This window comes from Arabidopsis thaliana, assembly GCF_000001735.4.
Source record: "Arabidopsis thaliana chromosome 1 sequence".
In the NCBI taxonomy this organism is placed as follows: Eukaryota; Viridiplantae; Streptophyta; class Magnoliopsida; order Brassicales; family Brassicaceae; genus Arabidopsis; species Arabidopsis thaliana.
The window spans coordinates 9,706,425-9,720,731 of NC_003070.9; the positions used below are offsets into that span (position 1 = coordinate 9,706,425).

Consider the following 14,307-nt stretch of genomic DNA (forward strand, 5'->3'; position numbering starts at 1 on the left):
TAACACTTTATTTAGTTTTCACCCATTTTTATGTTTTTGTTATATATCTTTTCCAAAAAATAGATTCTAATTCTAAAATTTATGAGATAAATTTTTTTTTTTCTTCTACATACAACATAGTTTGAATTTTTAAAATCGGATTTGTATTTATAAAATAGTAAATAATGTTTGTAAGTAAATTTATATTGTACTATTTTATTTTTTATTTTTTTTGTCATATCATCTTATTGATTTATAAATCAGCAGTGTAGTCACAATGTAGAGCATAGGTTATTACATTAGGAACCCAGAAATGATTCAGGAATAAAGATTGGTTTTGGAGAGGAGCTTTAGCAAGAATATCAGCTGGAGTATTGTGATGTCTTCTTATCCAATTGAAATGGATTGATTCAAACTTCCTTAACCACCAATGAATGTCCCGTATCCAGTTGTGAACGCCAAAATATACCTTGGATCCGTTAATTAGGTCAAACAGCATCTTGTTATCTCCTTCAAAGCAAACCCGTTTGTAACCATGACTCCAACAGTGCTGCATTGAAATGATTAGCGCTTGAATTTCACTCTCCAGAGCATTGTCCACCTTTCTTCCTATAGCCTGCCCCGCCAGTAGATAACTTCCATTACTATCCCGAACAACCCAACCTGCTTTACTTTTTACATCACCATTAACGAATGAGCCATCAAAGTTGCATTTGATCCATCCTCTTTCAGGTCGTCTCCATCTGTCATGGTTATCCTCCTCTCTCACCCCTCTGCTACGTGTATTTATTTGTGCTACTGTATTCGCCTCGGTATACTCATGAGCATCAGTTTGAGCAAGACGCAAAGTAATTTCCCAGGGAATATGTCTTCTTTGAAAATATAAAACGTTCATGCTTTTCCAAATCCTCCATAGGATCCACAGCGGTAACTGATGGAATTGACTTGTCCGTGGTGAAAGAGCCATATGAAGTATAACACGTATTTTATCATCAAGAGAAGAAGTTGTGCTTGTGAGAAAATTACTTGGGAGTCCAGAAGCACGCCAAGTTGATTTTGCATAGTCGCAATCAAAGAATAGGTGACTGGTTGTCTCTTCTTCCCGGCAACAACGATGGCAAGTTGTAGATGGTCTGATGTGTATGCGTGTCAATATTGTACTATTTATGATATATAGAAATAAAATGTTGTACTATACTATTTTTATAAATTATTCGTAATTCAGTTTTAATTTTAGTTTAGAACAAAATATTTTAAATTAAATAAAGTAATAGTGGTGGTAGTGGTGGTGGGATAGTAATTTAAATTGCAATAATAGCTACGGTAATCGTAAGAGATACAATATAGACGATCCAAATGATCGCGTTAAACCGATATGATCACCATTAAAAAACTATACCCTAAGAGATACAATATTGGGAACCCAAGCAAGCGTGGTAAACTATTGCTGTGACATAGACAGTAGCGATGGTGGTGGGATTGACGGTAACAATGGTGATGATGATAACGATTATAGTGGTGATAACGGTAAAAATGACGGTGGTAGTGGCGGCAATACGATTGTAGTGACGACAATACGGTTATAACAGTGAGCCAGTGATAGGGATAATGGTAATTTGGTAGTAGAGATAATAGTGTAATAATATAGATGATAGTTATATTAGAAATTTTATTATGTATAATATTTTTTTTGTTAGAATATAATAGAAAGTACATATAGAAAATAGAAGTAAGAGACATTAAGAGAGAGGGAGGGAGAGTGAGAGAGAGGGAGAGAGGGAGAGAGGGAGGGAGAGAGAGAGAGGGAGAGAGGGAGAGAGAGAGAGGGAGAGAGAGAGAGGGAGAGAGAGAGAGAGGGAGAGAGGGAGGGAGAGAAAGAGAGAGAGGGAGAGGGAGAGAGGAAAGGAGAGAGGGAAAGAGAGAGGTAGAGTAGGAGAAAGAGAGAGGAATGGGGCAAAATTATGAATAATACACAAAATATAGAGAATATGATCTCTTTTTTTGTTTTGATGCTACTTTCTTAATTATAATTTTTTTTTTGTTAGATTTGCAAATTTCCTCTTTTTTTTAAATCGATTCAACCCTTATATTATATCCCATCCCGCGGATTTTCTTATGCGCTTCAATTGGCCTTATCAATCCAAATCTCCTAACTTATTTATGATACAAACCCGTGAAACCTTGTATTTCGGTTTATTAAAGTTTTGTTCACTTACAATGACTCGTCATAAAGTTTTAGTTTAAACGATAGTATAAGAAAGATTCAACAAAAAAATTATTGATATTTTAAGGATGAACTAATTACCCAAATAATTTATAATTCTCAGATCATGCCAAATAAAAAATACAAATCAATTTTCAACTGAAGAAAAATAAAAAGAATGGATAATAAGTGTTATTTAAAAAATAAAATTACATGTGAAATAAAAACAATATTTTAGAACAGAAATAAGTGGCGGGAAGACGAGAAAGAGCGGCTTGGACCTTAAAAAAAACCAAATTCTCACTAAATGATTCCGTAAAATAAAATTCTCCGATGGATTTCGATTCAGACTCCGATGGTTCTCATGTCTCCGCCACTCCTCCCCGAGACTCATTTCCGTCATCGCCGCCGCAACTTCAGTCACCGGCTAAGCATGTGCCGCCGGTCTCCCGGAAAATGACGTCTTCTTCCTCTCGCTCGAAGCCCAAAGCACCTACACATCCGCCGCCAAATCCCTCACAGGAAGCTCCAGTACCGTCTCCCTATCCTCCTCCTCCTCCTCCATCTCCACTATTTACCAATCTCCCTTTCCGGATCTGCCAATCCCAACCCGCTAGGTTTTCTTCTTCCGTGTCGTCCTTCTCCAGACTCTGCAGCAGAGCTTCTTTTACATCTGTTGAGAAATTGAAATCGGACGGCGTCGATTTTGTGCCTGAGCCACCTCTGGTAGAAGTAATCGCTCCTCCAAAATCAGTTAGGAGAAAGCCTCCGAATCTCATCACCGATACTATAACTTCTCCTCCGGTGAAACCTATGGTGTTTCGTAGCAACGGTAACGGCGAGGGTAATTTCGTGAAATTGAACTTAAATGGCAAGAGAGGGAAGAAGTTTCCCAGCAAATACAAGGGCGTCTCTAAATCTAGAAGCAGTTACTCATTCAGAGGGAAGAGATACAAGAAGAAAGAAGCTGATGGTGATGGCGAATCATTGTTGGAGGAAGAGTCTGATTTACAGAAACAGATAGAAGACGAAGCTAATGGTTTTATTAGCTCTGTAGAGGATGCGATTCTTGCTGTGAAGACTGAGGCTTCTGATGAGAATCTAACGAAGCTGTTGAATTTAGTTTATGGTTATGATTCTTTTCGAGACGGACAGTTGCAGGCGATTAAGATGATTCTTGGTGGGAGTTCAACGATGCTGGTATTGCCTACTGGTGCTGGTAAGTCTCTCTGCTACCAGATTCCGGCAATGATTCTTCCTGGAATCACGCTTGTAGTGAGTCCTTTGGTTTCGTTGATGATTGATCAGTTGAAGCATTTGCCTTCTATCATTAAGGGTGGTCTCTTGAGCAGTAGCCAGGTGTGTGCCTCAAATTGTTTGTTTGTTGCCGGTTCTTTTTTTTGTAGTCTTTAGAAGTTTTTAATGGAGTCTGCTTTGGGAATTTTTTTCATTAGAGACCTGAGGAAGCAACGGAGACATTGCGGAAACTTAAAGAAGGCATAATAAAGGTGTGTTCTATAGGGAATTTTTGGACGTCTTACTTTTGATAAGACTGCTTGGTATTGTTTAAAGAACTTAGCCATGGGATAAGGTTATGAAAGTACTTAGTTTGGAAGTACATTCATTTGTGTCATGGGTTTGTTTTTCATTTCAGGTTCTCTTTGTATCTCCTGAGAGACTTCTGAATGTAGAATTTTTGTCAATGTTTCGCATGTCTTTATCTGTGTCACTTGTCGTGGTTGATGAGGCACACTGCGTATCAGAATGGTGAGCTTCTTGGCAACTGGTAGATTGCGTTTCTCTGTTAACTGTAGTATCTACTGCCTTTCCTTGTTCTGTTTGTCTTGGTTATTAAGAGCTATTCTGAACAGGTCTCATAACTTCCGTCCTTCATATATGAGACTCAAGGCATCAATGCTGTTTTCTGAACTCAAGGCAGAATGCATTCTCGCGATGACCGCAACTGCCACTACAATGACTCTTCAGGCTGTCATGTCTTCACTAGAGATACCGTCAACCAATCTTATTCAGAAGTCACAACTCAGAGACAATTTTGAGTTGTCTGTCTCATTGAGTGGAGCTAATAGGTAAGTGTCTTGTTAATATTTTTACTCTTTTGCTCGTCCTCGAGTTGTAACTGACTGAAATCTGAAAATATAACAGAATGAAAGATCTATTGATTTTGATGGAGTCTCCTCCATATAAGGAGATTCGAAGCATCATTGTGTACTGCAAATTTCAGGTGAGAGTACTTACTTATCTTCGGCTTTTTTTCACGCTCTACAATATACTTTTTATTTATTTCTTACTGTATCATGCATGATGCTAACTTAAGCAACTTTGGGCTGTGTTTGCGCAGTATGAGACTGACATGATAAGCAAGTATTTACGCGATAACAACATCAATGCAAAGGTTGTTTCCATATTGAAATCTCCGACATACCTGTATCTATAGCTAATTACACTCTAATCAAGCTTAACTTGATCTATCCAGGGTTATCACAGTGGTCTTCCTGCGAAGGACCGTGTTCGCATACAGGAGTCATTTTGTTCCAACAAGATTAGAGTGGTGAGAAAAAAAGTTCACTAATTTCCATACGCTTTATGTCCAGTTTATTCATGCAAACTATCACTGAAAAAGTTAAGCAGATTTCAGTATTCAAATATTTTATATATGTTTTGGAAGGTTGTTGCAACTGTAGCATTCGGCATGGGACTTGACAAGGGAGATGTAGGAGCTGTAAGTCTAATGCCAATACTTAGAATGCTTGAACATAACTTCAACTATTCGCATCTCATGTATATACATGCTTCTAAGTTTTCTGAGTCTGCTTTAGGTAATACACTTCAGCGTGCCAGGCAGTATGGAAGAATACGTTCAGGTTAAATTTTTTTTGGGTTTTCCTTCTTAAGCCTAGTGATCAGCGTACATATAACATTCTCGAGAAACTAAATGTCTTTGTTACAGGAAATTGGACGTGCTGGTCGCGACGGGCGGTTGTCATATTGTCATCTCTTTTATGATAATGACACATATCTAAAGCTTCGGAGTCTTGCACACAGGTGATTCGTGTGGGAACTATCAACTGTCATGGCATTGAATTAAGAGGATTTTAAGCTTACCTTTGTTTTCCCCCTTCTTGTTCAGTGATGGTGTCGATGAATATGCAGTTGGAAAATTTCTCACCCATGTATTTTCCACTGAGACAAAGCAACACGAGAAGATATGCTCGCTAGTCATTGAATCTGCCTCTCAAAAATTTGACATGAAGGAAGAGGTATTTAAAAAAACTTAATGCCAAATCTTGAAACCCGTTGTTCTAACATTTATATGATCAAGTGTCTGATCTTGTGAGATAGTGGGCGGGAAAAAACGTTGTTATAGACAATATTCTAAATTTTCTCTGTGGATCTGGCAGGTTATGCAAACGATTTTGACACATTTGGAGCTGGGGGAAGTGCAATACCTACGTATGCTTCCACAACTCAACATATGTTGCACTTTGAATTTCCACAAGGTAGGGATTAGGGAAGCTGTAGCTGAATAATTTCCTGTTTAGTGAAAAGGCCCATTATTTTTTAATGGTGTATGCTTGAGACCTCTGATGCTCAGAACATTGTTATGCTATATGTGCAGTCTTCTCCAAACACTCTTGCTGCACGAAGTGCCATAGTTGCAGCAATTTTGAAGAAGTAAGTGTATATTCATTTTCTCCAGCTTTTCTGGTCAAGCGATTCTGTAGAAGTATTAAAGTTGCAGCAATGCTCAAGAATTTTCTGTTGTTTTTAGGTCTCACGTGAAGCAAGGGTTACATGTCTTTGATATACCAGCTGTGGCCTCTAGCATATGTGTTGCAACAACAGATGTCTTGGCTGAGATTCAAGCTCTGAAGGTTAATAACACTTCTCTCTCCAATATGAATCTGTGGCTTAGTACCAGATATCTCAATTTTCATTTCATCTTAATAAGCATATTTATCTAAATAAGCGAGCCATGATTGAATTTGCACGGATTAAAAGTGACGAAGAAACTTAAGTCCACAGCAAAGAACTGATAGACACATAAATTACCCTTAGGAATATAACTATAGTACAATATAAGAAGATATACTTAATTAGTATCGTTTTGTGATAAAGTTTGGTTCAATTTTTTCTATGGACTATTGATGTAGGGTTTACTGAGAAAATACAACTGTACTGAGGGAAATGTATCTAAGGGTGGATCATATGTCATCTATTTGTTTAATTGCTTGTGTTCTGTTAAGAACTATTTCGTGTGTGTTCCACTTGAATCCTAATTATCTTCCTGATTTCTAATTAACGATGTTGAGTACTTGTAGATGAAGGGGGAAGTAACATACGAATTGAAGGACTCCGCCTTTTGTTACACAATCTTAAAATCTCCAAAGGAAATATGTTCATTGTCCAGTCATCTAACCAAGTGGCTCACAGAGATTGAAAGTTGCAAAGTAAGTTCTTCAATTTGATCTACTGCATAATTTAAGTTCCAACGCTTGTGCTTATATGTAGCAATAATTTTTGCTTCTGATATAGGTGAGAAAACTGGATATTATGTCTAGTGCAGCTGTGGCTGCGATTAGTGTCTCTAACACTTCAGAACTGAGTTCTGGTGCCAAGCAAACTCGGAGCCTGCAAAGCAGAATCTTTGATTACTTCAATGGTGATGAAAAGTGTGACAGTCCGAGCAAGGCTACTCAAAATTGGTACTAACAAAATATTTTACTTGTTTTCATAGATTCCAAATTTCGATTATTGCATAGCGAATAAGGAAATATAAAACTGCGGTTGTTACATATTATTTGTTTGTCAAAGTCATCTTTCCATTAAATTGATCAACGCTTGTATTGTGGATGCAGCGCCTTTCTACGAGCAGACATAAAGGTGAAGATCCAAGAAGCCACACTGTTGTTCATACTTTATTGTTTTGCCATGTATCCAAAGAATGTCCAGTTAACTATTGTGTGTCAAAACAGGTGTTTTTGCAGAGTAATCGCCAAGCCAAATTCACACCAAGAGCCATCGCGAGAATAATGCACGGAGTTGGAAGTCCAGCTTTTCCGAATTCAGTCTGGTCCAAGACTCATTTCTGGTATATTCATCATCATCAGCTAAACCAAGCCATGCAAGTTATTGTTTGGTGATGGTACATGTGATTTAATTGAAATATGGCTTTGCAGGGGAAGGTATATGAACGTAGACTTCCGAGTGATAATGGAAGCGGCACAAACAGAGTTGTTCAATTTTGTTGACAGGAACGCAGCTTTAGCTACATAACATAAGATTAGAGGCTTTGAGTAGATTCTTAGGATATTTAAATTTATTTGTATTGTATTCTAGATTCATTGAAAGTATCCAGTAAAGAGAAATTGTGTCATATGAGAGTTGAGAGAATTGTTTTGATCGACAAGAAAAGATGAAAGTTAATCTTTAGTATTTAAAGAAACATCTGATAAAACTAGAAATTATACATAATAGCAGAGCAAGTCATGTTAAACAAACATTCAGGCATCACAAAACGTAGTTCCTTCCTTGGACCGGCATCCCAAAGTAACCACCACCAAAATACGGGTTCGGGTGATGAGCAGCAAACATCACCGATCTCGGTCTCGGTATAGGTATCGGTATTGGGATGTAACATCTAGTCATCATAAGCTGCTGCTGCTCTAGTTGATATTGCTGATGATCAACTCGTCTTACACACTGCTTTCTACTATTGAGCAAATCGAAAGTCAACTTAGTGAAGACACGAGCCGTCAATTCACTGTCTGAGCCAGCGTGATGAGCTTTTCCAACACGTTTCATCTGCAACACATCAGCTATTCTCTGTAGTCCGAATCGGCTACTTAGTCCGCTGCATGATTCAGCGATTTTCTTTACGTCAAAAACAAACTTTCCCAAAAGCTGCTCGACGGTCTCGTGAAACTCTTCCTTAGTCTCCGGTAACGGTTTCCCTCCCGTTAAGCCTTTAACGAGATAAGCATTGTCGTAAGAGCCTTGAAAATTCACCCAAGTTATCTTTCCGTCCTTCTCCTTGAGAATCTGAGAAAAGTCTCTAAAGAATTCTTCGATTCCAATACCTTCCTCTCCGATCTTGTCCAGATTGAGACCATTGCTTTTGAGAAAAGCTATGGACTTATCGTTTTTGAAGCACTTATGTTCGTTGAAATCTGACAAGTTTATTTCCCAGGTTTTAGTGATTCCTCTTCTGTCGAATAGCGTGAAACCTAACTGGATGAGATGGGTGTTGTCCACATTGAACTTCATGTCTCTGTAACGAATTTCCTCACTCGCGTCCATCGGAGTCTCCTTTAAGCATCCGGGAAACTCTGTGTCGATAGCGATGGAACTAAAATGTTTCAAACAATCTCTTATCGAATCCATCTCTACTTCCTTGTTCCATCTCCAAACTTCACCCATCTCTCTCGGATTTTGAAGACTGAAACAGTTTGTTTATCTGAAATACTAATCTCTCTCTCTATCTGATTTCGGAGACTCGAATACTAATAGCAGTGGGAGTTTCCTTTTTTCTTACGTCGCCGGAAAGTTTCCATTTTTTTCCAGTCAAAAAGTTCGTGTTGACTTTTATCACTCCTAATTTAATTCTTGTTGGACACGAGATTTCCATTTTCCTCTCAAAAGCCCAAAATAAGAGAAGCCTGTTTCCGAAGCGGTTTACAATTTTAATACTAAACCGAATTAAATCACTAAACCGAAGTCTGACTAATACCAAAACCTTTTTCTTTTCTTTTTTCGTGTAAACATTATCATCTTTTAAACATAATACTAAGAACATACCAAATTGGGTTAAAAATTTAAAACTCATGTCGAATGAGAATAAAGAAAAGTTTAAGTTGAGCCAAAAAAAAAAAAAACAGAACATACAAAATTTGAAAATTGTCTCTAATAACAAATCTTCTACAGAAAGCTTCTCTTTTCTATTCTTTATAGGGCTAGTTGAATCTTGTATTTATGTTTGAGACATCAAATTTATTTCTGTCCTTTACGAGCAAGAAAGCGTTCTCTGGCTGCTTCAATCCGACTCTCAACATTTTCAGAAACTGCAGGTGTTTCTGCATTGTTTTTAGACAACTCCGTCTTCTCCTCAGGTACTTTGAAAGAGGGAGCCGGTCCACCGCTACATGGCAGATTAAATGATACCGATCAATTACTGAATCCAAGACCAGACAAGAAAAAGCTAGAACAAGACTGGATTGAACTAGTAAAGAGTAATGTTTGTTTTTACCTCAATTTTCTGACATTTAATTTCTCGATCTTTCTTTTGATGGGAGCCACCCATGCCATATCTACTGCACAAACATTCCGCATGAACGGACGTGTGGTGGAAATCAGCTCATGGTACACTACGTAGTTAGGCATCATTCCGTCATTGTCGGCACTCAATACAGATGATGGATGCACCTAGAATCAACCAAAAACGTCAATATGTCGATGATCATACGAAACTGGAAATGCTTACATATCTGAGCTACTGATGTAATAGAAAATCTAACACTGTAACAGATAAATGAGACTTGGATTGAGAAGTAATGCCTGGACTAGCTGGGACTGGAAACTAAGAGTCCGGTATCCATTGTGACGAAGCATTCTCTCAGCAATTTGGTTTGCATTACCAACGCATAGAGCTTTCCTCAACTTCCTGTAGTCGTCTCGGCTTGAACTCTTCCTACCATCTGCCCCAACTTCCAATCGATCTAGTTTGTCAAGGAGACCAAATATTTTAGTGACGGTTGGTTAGGTATGACACAGCCACCTATCACATCTCACAAGATAAAAGAGTGATGTTGACATAAACTCTGGTTCTGTTGGAGGCATAACCATTTAGGGTGAAAGCCATAGAGAAATAATTATATATTCTTTCACGGAATCTTCTTGTCATGAAACAATCTAACCTTTGGATATTTTCTGCATAATCTGACATAACTGTCTTCTAACATCTTTGACAAACACCATCCCTCGCACCTGCAAATTATTTTTCAACAAAAGTTATCTTTCTTATTGGCATAAGGAACCCACGTAATAATGTACCGAAATAGACTATCTAAACAAAGGTAGTAAATTTCAGTAACTCCCATAATTGTTGGTTATAAAACTGTATGAAGCAGAAAATACAAACATTGACGCCCATCGGAGTCAGGTCTCAACAATGAAGGGATTTTCTATGCTATATAGATTGTATTAACTGCAGAGACAGCATATAACTGACCACCTTCTGAAGTAACAATGCAGTAAGGCTTTTGATGTCACCATGCTTTTCACTTGGAATACTCGAGAATAGATAAGGAAGGAAGGAAGAAAATGGAACAATTACCTGCATGCCGTTCTCTTTGCACCATACAGGATCATAATTAGTACGGTCCCAAGATTCGAAAATCTGTAGCAGTTGAATGTGATCACCATATCCGGATCCATTAGGAAGATTAGAATCTTCATCATGTTTCCTCTTCTTTTCACTGGGTTTACTATCATGCAAGCAAAAACCATAAAGACAAGAGTTGACGCATCTGTATCTAGTCAATGTGATTTTAAACATTTCACAATCTGACCCAGGTTATTGTATATCGTAAAAACTAACCTCCTAGCAGGAAGAAGAGTTGTCTCTGCTGACAGCATAGCAACAACTGTTAGAGCTTGAGATAAGCAACCGGTTTCATTCGCTTCTATCAATGTTCTTGACAATGATGGTTCTAGTGGAAGATCTGTTGAACCACAAATATGGTCAGTATGAGATAGCAGCTCAAACTAGAAAAAATCAAACAGAAGAAAACTGCGCTAAACATACCAGACATTGTCCGTCCAATCCTTGTTATTGCTCCATTCTCATCAATTGCATCAATGAAATACAATTGCTTCAACGCATCTTCTAATGACTCAGCTGAATATTATATGCAGGACAAAAACCAGAGATATATTATATCACTGGAAAATTCAAAAGTATCACAAGCAAAAAAAAGAAAAACAGCAGTTTGTGCATGACAAACCATCAGTCCATTGATTTTGTAGAAAGCTTTATAAGAGACATTAAACTCCGGATAGAAATAAGTTCTTACATGAAGGAGCATCAAGAAAATCGAACTTGAGAATGTCAATATCAGGAAGATCCAATGATTTCAAGTATAGAACACTCCCGGCAAGAGAAGTTCGTTGGATTTCAGGAATAGTTGCATCAAGGAAGTCATCTCGGTAGACTGCCAATGGGTATAAACGATAACATTTCCCCGGTCTTGTTCGGCCAGCACGTCCAGCACGTTGGTTAGCTTGCACTCTGGAAAAACAAAGTGAAACAGAAAAATATTCAAAGTACAGTTAGCAAATAGGAGCTTGATGAAAACCTGAGTAAGAAACCACTGGGATTCCTGATTAAAAAATGTAATATCTGAATCTGATGAGGTCCTATTGAACCAATATAATTCCTTTTTGAGCCAACTGCGGATATCTTTACTAGTTACGGCTATAAATCATCACACATCAACTACAAGTTCATTATATGCACCAATAGATTATTACAAGGTTCATATTTAGCAAACAATCTAATGGAATGAATGAAGGTATTGAACCAAGATTCATTTGCTTACTTGCTAATTTGAATAACATCAAGAGAAAACATTCCACTTGATGGGTTATATTGTCTTTGCTTCACATACCCGGAATCAATTACATACCTGTCAAAGAAAACAGACTAGGCTGAGAATGCTATCGATCTCCAAATTGTCAAAACATTATCAGAACTTTGCTTAAAATGCAGATATGAACAAATGATACAAACAAAGACGACTTTTGGCAACAGTAACATCACAGAATAAGGAATCTTCTCATACTACATTCAGTTTTGATAGCTTGACAAAGAGACAGTACGACCTATTCATGTAGAATTAAATGTCTCAATCGTCTGTTTCAAGTTAAACTCCAAAAGTAGATCTCATAGACGTGATTGTGAACAACATGTACTGAAATGTGAAGTGAATTTAAAGGAGCGAGGAATATAACAAACAACATTAAGCCGGTATCATATATCTGCTTAAATCCATTACTGCACCTAATTACACGATTGCAGTCTTCATGATTAGTATGAATGATAAATTTATTCATTTTTTTACAGGGCCTGACTTAACACTATCGTAATGAAAGTATCAATATGTACAGTAAATCTTACGGTAGATACCAGACATGAAAACAAAAAATAACACTATAAACTTAAGGTTTTGAGTAACTTACACAACCCCGTCCACAGTAAGGGAAGTTTCAGCAATATTGGTAGAAACAATAAATCTGCGGCAGTTTGGAGGAGGAGGACTAAAGACACGAACCTGCAGAAATGGTGAAAGTCAAGCAAATTACCAAAACCTTTTACATCACCTAGATATCTCAATTGCCCAGAAGCAAAAATCTGGAATGGACACTCATATTCTGATTCTAGAAATTGTTACCTGCATTTCAGGGGGCAAAGAACCGTGAAGAGGATAAATAATAGCATCCATACAGGATCCTTCTGCTAAGCTTCGTACTTTTTCCTCTAGCCTTGATACTAATTTTTCAATATCATCCTGTTAAAACCAAAATAGAGTAAGACAGGACGCAACAATCTAGATAGTTCTGCCAGATTTCAATGGCTAGAATTGAAACAGATGATACAGACCTGTCCGGTCATGAAGATTAAAATATCACCTTCTGGCTCACGAACATGTATATCTACAAGTAACAACAAGATTTTTTGTCATGTAACAGAGAAAACATACTGTCAACAATGAAACAAGTAAGATTAACCAAATCAAATTGACTTGACAACAGAAACACTCGAGCTTGAACATACCAATAGCTACTTTCAGAGATGACTCAATATAGCTGACAGGACGCTCTTTGCTGTATAATATTTCCACGGGGTATAATTTTCCAGGTACATTCAGCACAGGGCAGCCCGAAAAGAATTCAGAAACCTTTTCGCCGTCAAGTGTTGCAGAGGTTATAAGAACTTTAAAGTTGGATGCACGGATTCTAACCAACCGTTTCACTAGACCCAACAGAATATCCCTGATAACAGTGAACCAAGTTAAGATATATTCTAGAGCCTTTGTCCATGCTTGAATCTGAATATAGAAAAGACCTTACGTGTTTAAACTCCTCTCGTGAGCCTCATCCAATATGATAACAGAATAATCATCAAGCATTGGATTGGACAGACTCTCACGAAGTAGAACTCCATCTGTGAGGTACCTGAAGCCATAAACAATCCAACAATGAGGAAACCAAAGACGAATCATGTGAAATATTGATTAATACTACACATTTAATACATCTTCCATTACTTAATCCGTGTTTTACTCGTAGTTCTATCCTCGAAACGTATCGCATAACCAACATCTTCTCCAAGAGGTACATCAAGCTCCTGTGCGACTCGCCTGAAAACCAAATCCCGAAAAGGCGGTTAAAATCAATTCTGTCATCTTACCGGAATCAACAAAAACGCAAGATGAGGAATCATGATGAAACAAACGGAAAATAACCTGGCAACGGAAACGGCAGCAACACGTCGGGGCTGAGTGATGGCGATGACGCCGGACTTTGTGTAACCATGTCGATGAAGTATCTGAGAGAGCTGAGTACTCTTCCCAGAACCGGTTTCTCCAATTATAACTACCACTGAATTCTTCTCCACTGTTTCCACGATCTTCTCTTCAAATTGAAGGATCGGAAGGTTCGCCATATCGCAGAGAAACACTCAAAGAACCTATCAAGTTCAGCAATCGATCGACGAAAGGAAACTGTAACCTGCAAGTTCTGCTTAGGTTCAGTCTAAAATCTCTGTACAACGAAATTCATTCTCCGACGAACGACGCGATAGATTCACAATACAGAACCCTAATCGCTCACCAACACTTCGAGAAATCTCAAATCAACAACACATTTTTCCTAAACCTTTTCCGTTCAAAATCTTCTCTGTATATTATATGAAAATCGAAAAATAGAAAATAAAGCGAGAAAAATCAAGCAAGCCACAAGTGTACTTAAGACCCTCTCCTTTGTTCAGCGGCTCTTGGTCTTATCTTTTATGAATTTCGTATCTCGTCCTTTAATTTATGACAAAGTTG

At 37.8% G+C, this 14,307-nt stretch overlaps 4 protein-coding genes across 7 annotated transcripts; 1 reads left to right on the forward strand and 3 right to left on the reverse strand.

The window, feature by feature from the left end:
• Nucleotides 1-232: 232 nt before the first annotated feature.
• Nucleotides 233-874, reverse strand: AT1G27870 (Polynucleotidyl transferase, ribonuclease H-like superfamily protein; the record flags this gene model as incomplete). The annotated part of the gene is made up of 1 exon (NM_102552.1): nucleotides 233-874. The coding sequence occupies one exon, from the start codon at nucleotides 872-874 to the stop codon at nucleotides 233-235; it is 642 nt and encodes a 213-aa protein (NP_174108.1).
• Nucleotides 875-2,436: 1,562 nt separating this feature from the next.
• On the forward strand, nucleotides 2,437-7,942 carry AT1G27880 (DEAD/DEAH box RNA helicase family protein). Of its 2 annotated transcripts, NM_102553.5 has the most exons (19): nucleotides 2,437-3,541; nucleotides 3,637-3,690; nucleotides 3,837-3,949; nucleotides 4,054-4,269; nucleotides 4,346-4,424; nucleotides 4,542-4,595; nucleotides 4,677-4,751; nucleotides 4,869-4,922; nucleotides 5,020-5,064; nucleotides 5,151-5,245; nucleotides 5,331-5,460; nucleotides 5,602-5,700; nucleotides 5,820-5,875; nucleotides 5,973-6,075; nucleotides 6,523-6,651; nucleotides 6,737-6,906; nucleotides 7,060-7,084; nucleotides 7,177-7,292; nucleotides 7,381-7,942. In NM_102553.5, exons 1-19 carry the CDS (start codon nucleotides 2,516-2,518, stop codon nucleotides 7,475-7,477), a joined length of 2,736 nt encoding a protein of 911 aa, NP_174109.2. In that variant the 5' UTR covers nucleotides 2,437-2,515; the 3' UTR covers nucleotides 7,478-7,942. The 2 variants fall into 2 exon arrangements, with proteins under 2 accessions (NP_174109.2, NP_001320575.1); NM_001332788.1 differs by having other exon boundaries at nucleotides 7,060-7,292.
• Nucleotides 7,712-8,752, reverse strand: AT1G27890 (Polynucleotidyl transferase, ribonuclease H-like superfamily protein; the record flags this gene model as incomplete). The annotated part of the gene is made up of 1 exon (NM_102554.2): nucleotides 7,712-8,752. Exon 1 carries the CDS (start codon nucleotides 8,618-8,620, stop codon nucleotides 7,712-7,714), a length of 909 nt encoding a protein of 302 aa, NP_174110.1. The 5' UTR covers nucleotides 8,621-8,752.
• A 165-nt stretch (nucleotides 8,753-8,917) lies between these two features.
• On the reverse strand, nucleotides 8,918-14,205 carry AT1G27900 (RNA helicase family protein). Of its 3 annotated transcripts, none has more exons than NM_001332789.1 (16): nucleotides 13,723-14,166; nucleotides 13,525-13,617; nucleotides 13,328-13,432; nucleotides 13,032-13,249; nucleotides 12,858-12,910; nucleotides 12,649-12,765; nucleotides 12,437-12,528; nucleotides 11,797-11,883; nucleotides 11,272-11,486; nucleotides 11,004-11,096; nucleotides 10,797-10,920; nucleotides 10,533-10,683; nucleotides 10,114-10,183; nucleotides 9,755-9,974; nucleotides 9,447-9,622; nucleotides 8,918-9,338 (listed from the first exon to the last, which is right to left on the reverse strand). In NM_001332789.1, the coding sequence occupies exons 1-14, from the start codon at nucleotides 13,920-13,922 to the stop codon at nucleotides 9,916-9,918; spliced, it is 1,677 nt and encodes a 558-aa protein (NP_001322410.1). In that variant the 5' UTR covers nucleotides 13,923-14,166; the 3' UTR covers nucleotides 8,918-9,338; nucleotides 9,447-9,622; nucleotides 9,755-9,915. The 3 variants fall into 3 exon arrangements, with proteins under 3 accessions (NP_001322410.1, NP_564296.1, NP_001322409.1); NM_102555.3 differs by having other exon boundaries at nucleotides 8,936-9,338; nucleotides 9,755-9,915; nucleotides 13,723-14,205; NM_001332790.1 differs by having other exon boundaries at nucleotides 8,936-9,338; nucleotides 9,755-10,183; nucleotides 13,723-14,205.
• Between the last annotated feature and the right edge of the window lie 102 nt (nucleotides 14,206-14,307).

What these genes read in the sequence shown, in the direction of transcription:
- AT1G27880 (NM_102553.5), top strand. Translation starts at nt 2,516, where the DNA reads ATGGATTTCGATTCAGACTCCGATGGTTCTCATGTCTCCGCCACTCCT. An exon ending in TCATTGAGTGGAGCTAATAG is followed by an intron (nt 4,270 to 4,345) that starts GTAAGTGTCTTG and finishes AAAATATAACAG; the next exon opens with AATGAAAGATCTATTGATTT. An exon ending in ATAACAACATCAATGCAAAG is followed by an intron (nt 4,596 to 4,676) that starts GTTGTTTCCATA and finishes TGATCTATCCAG; the next exon opens with GGTTATCACAGTGGTCTTCC.
- AT1G27900 (NM_102555.3), bottom strand. Translation starts at nt 13,922, where the DNA reads ATGGCGAACCTTCCGATCCTTCAATTTGAAGAGAAGATCGTGGAAACA. An exon ending in TAATCTTCATGACCGGACAG is followed by an intron (nt 12,766 to 12,857) that starts GTCTGTATCATC and finishes TGGTTTTAACAG; the next exon opens with GATGATATTGAAAAATTAGT. An exon ending in CTTACTGTGGACGGGGTTGT is followed by an intron (nt 11,884 to 12,436) that starts GTAAGTTACTCA and finishes TTTCTTTGACAG; the next exon opens with GTATGTAATTGATTCCGGGT.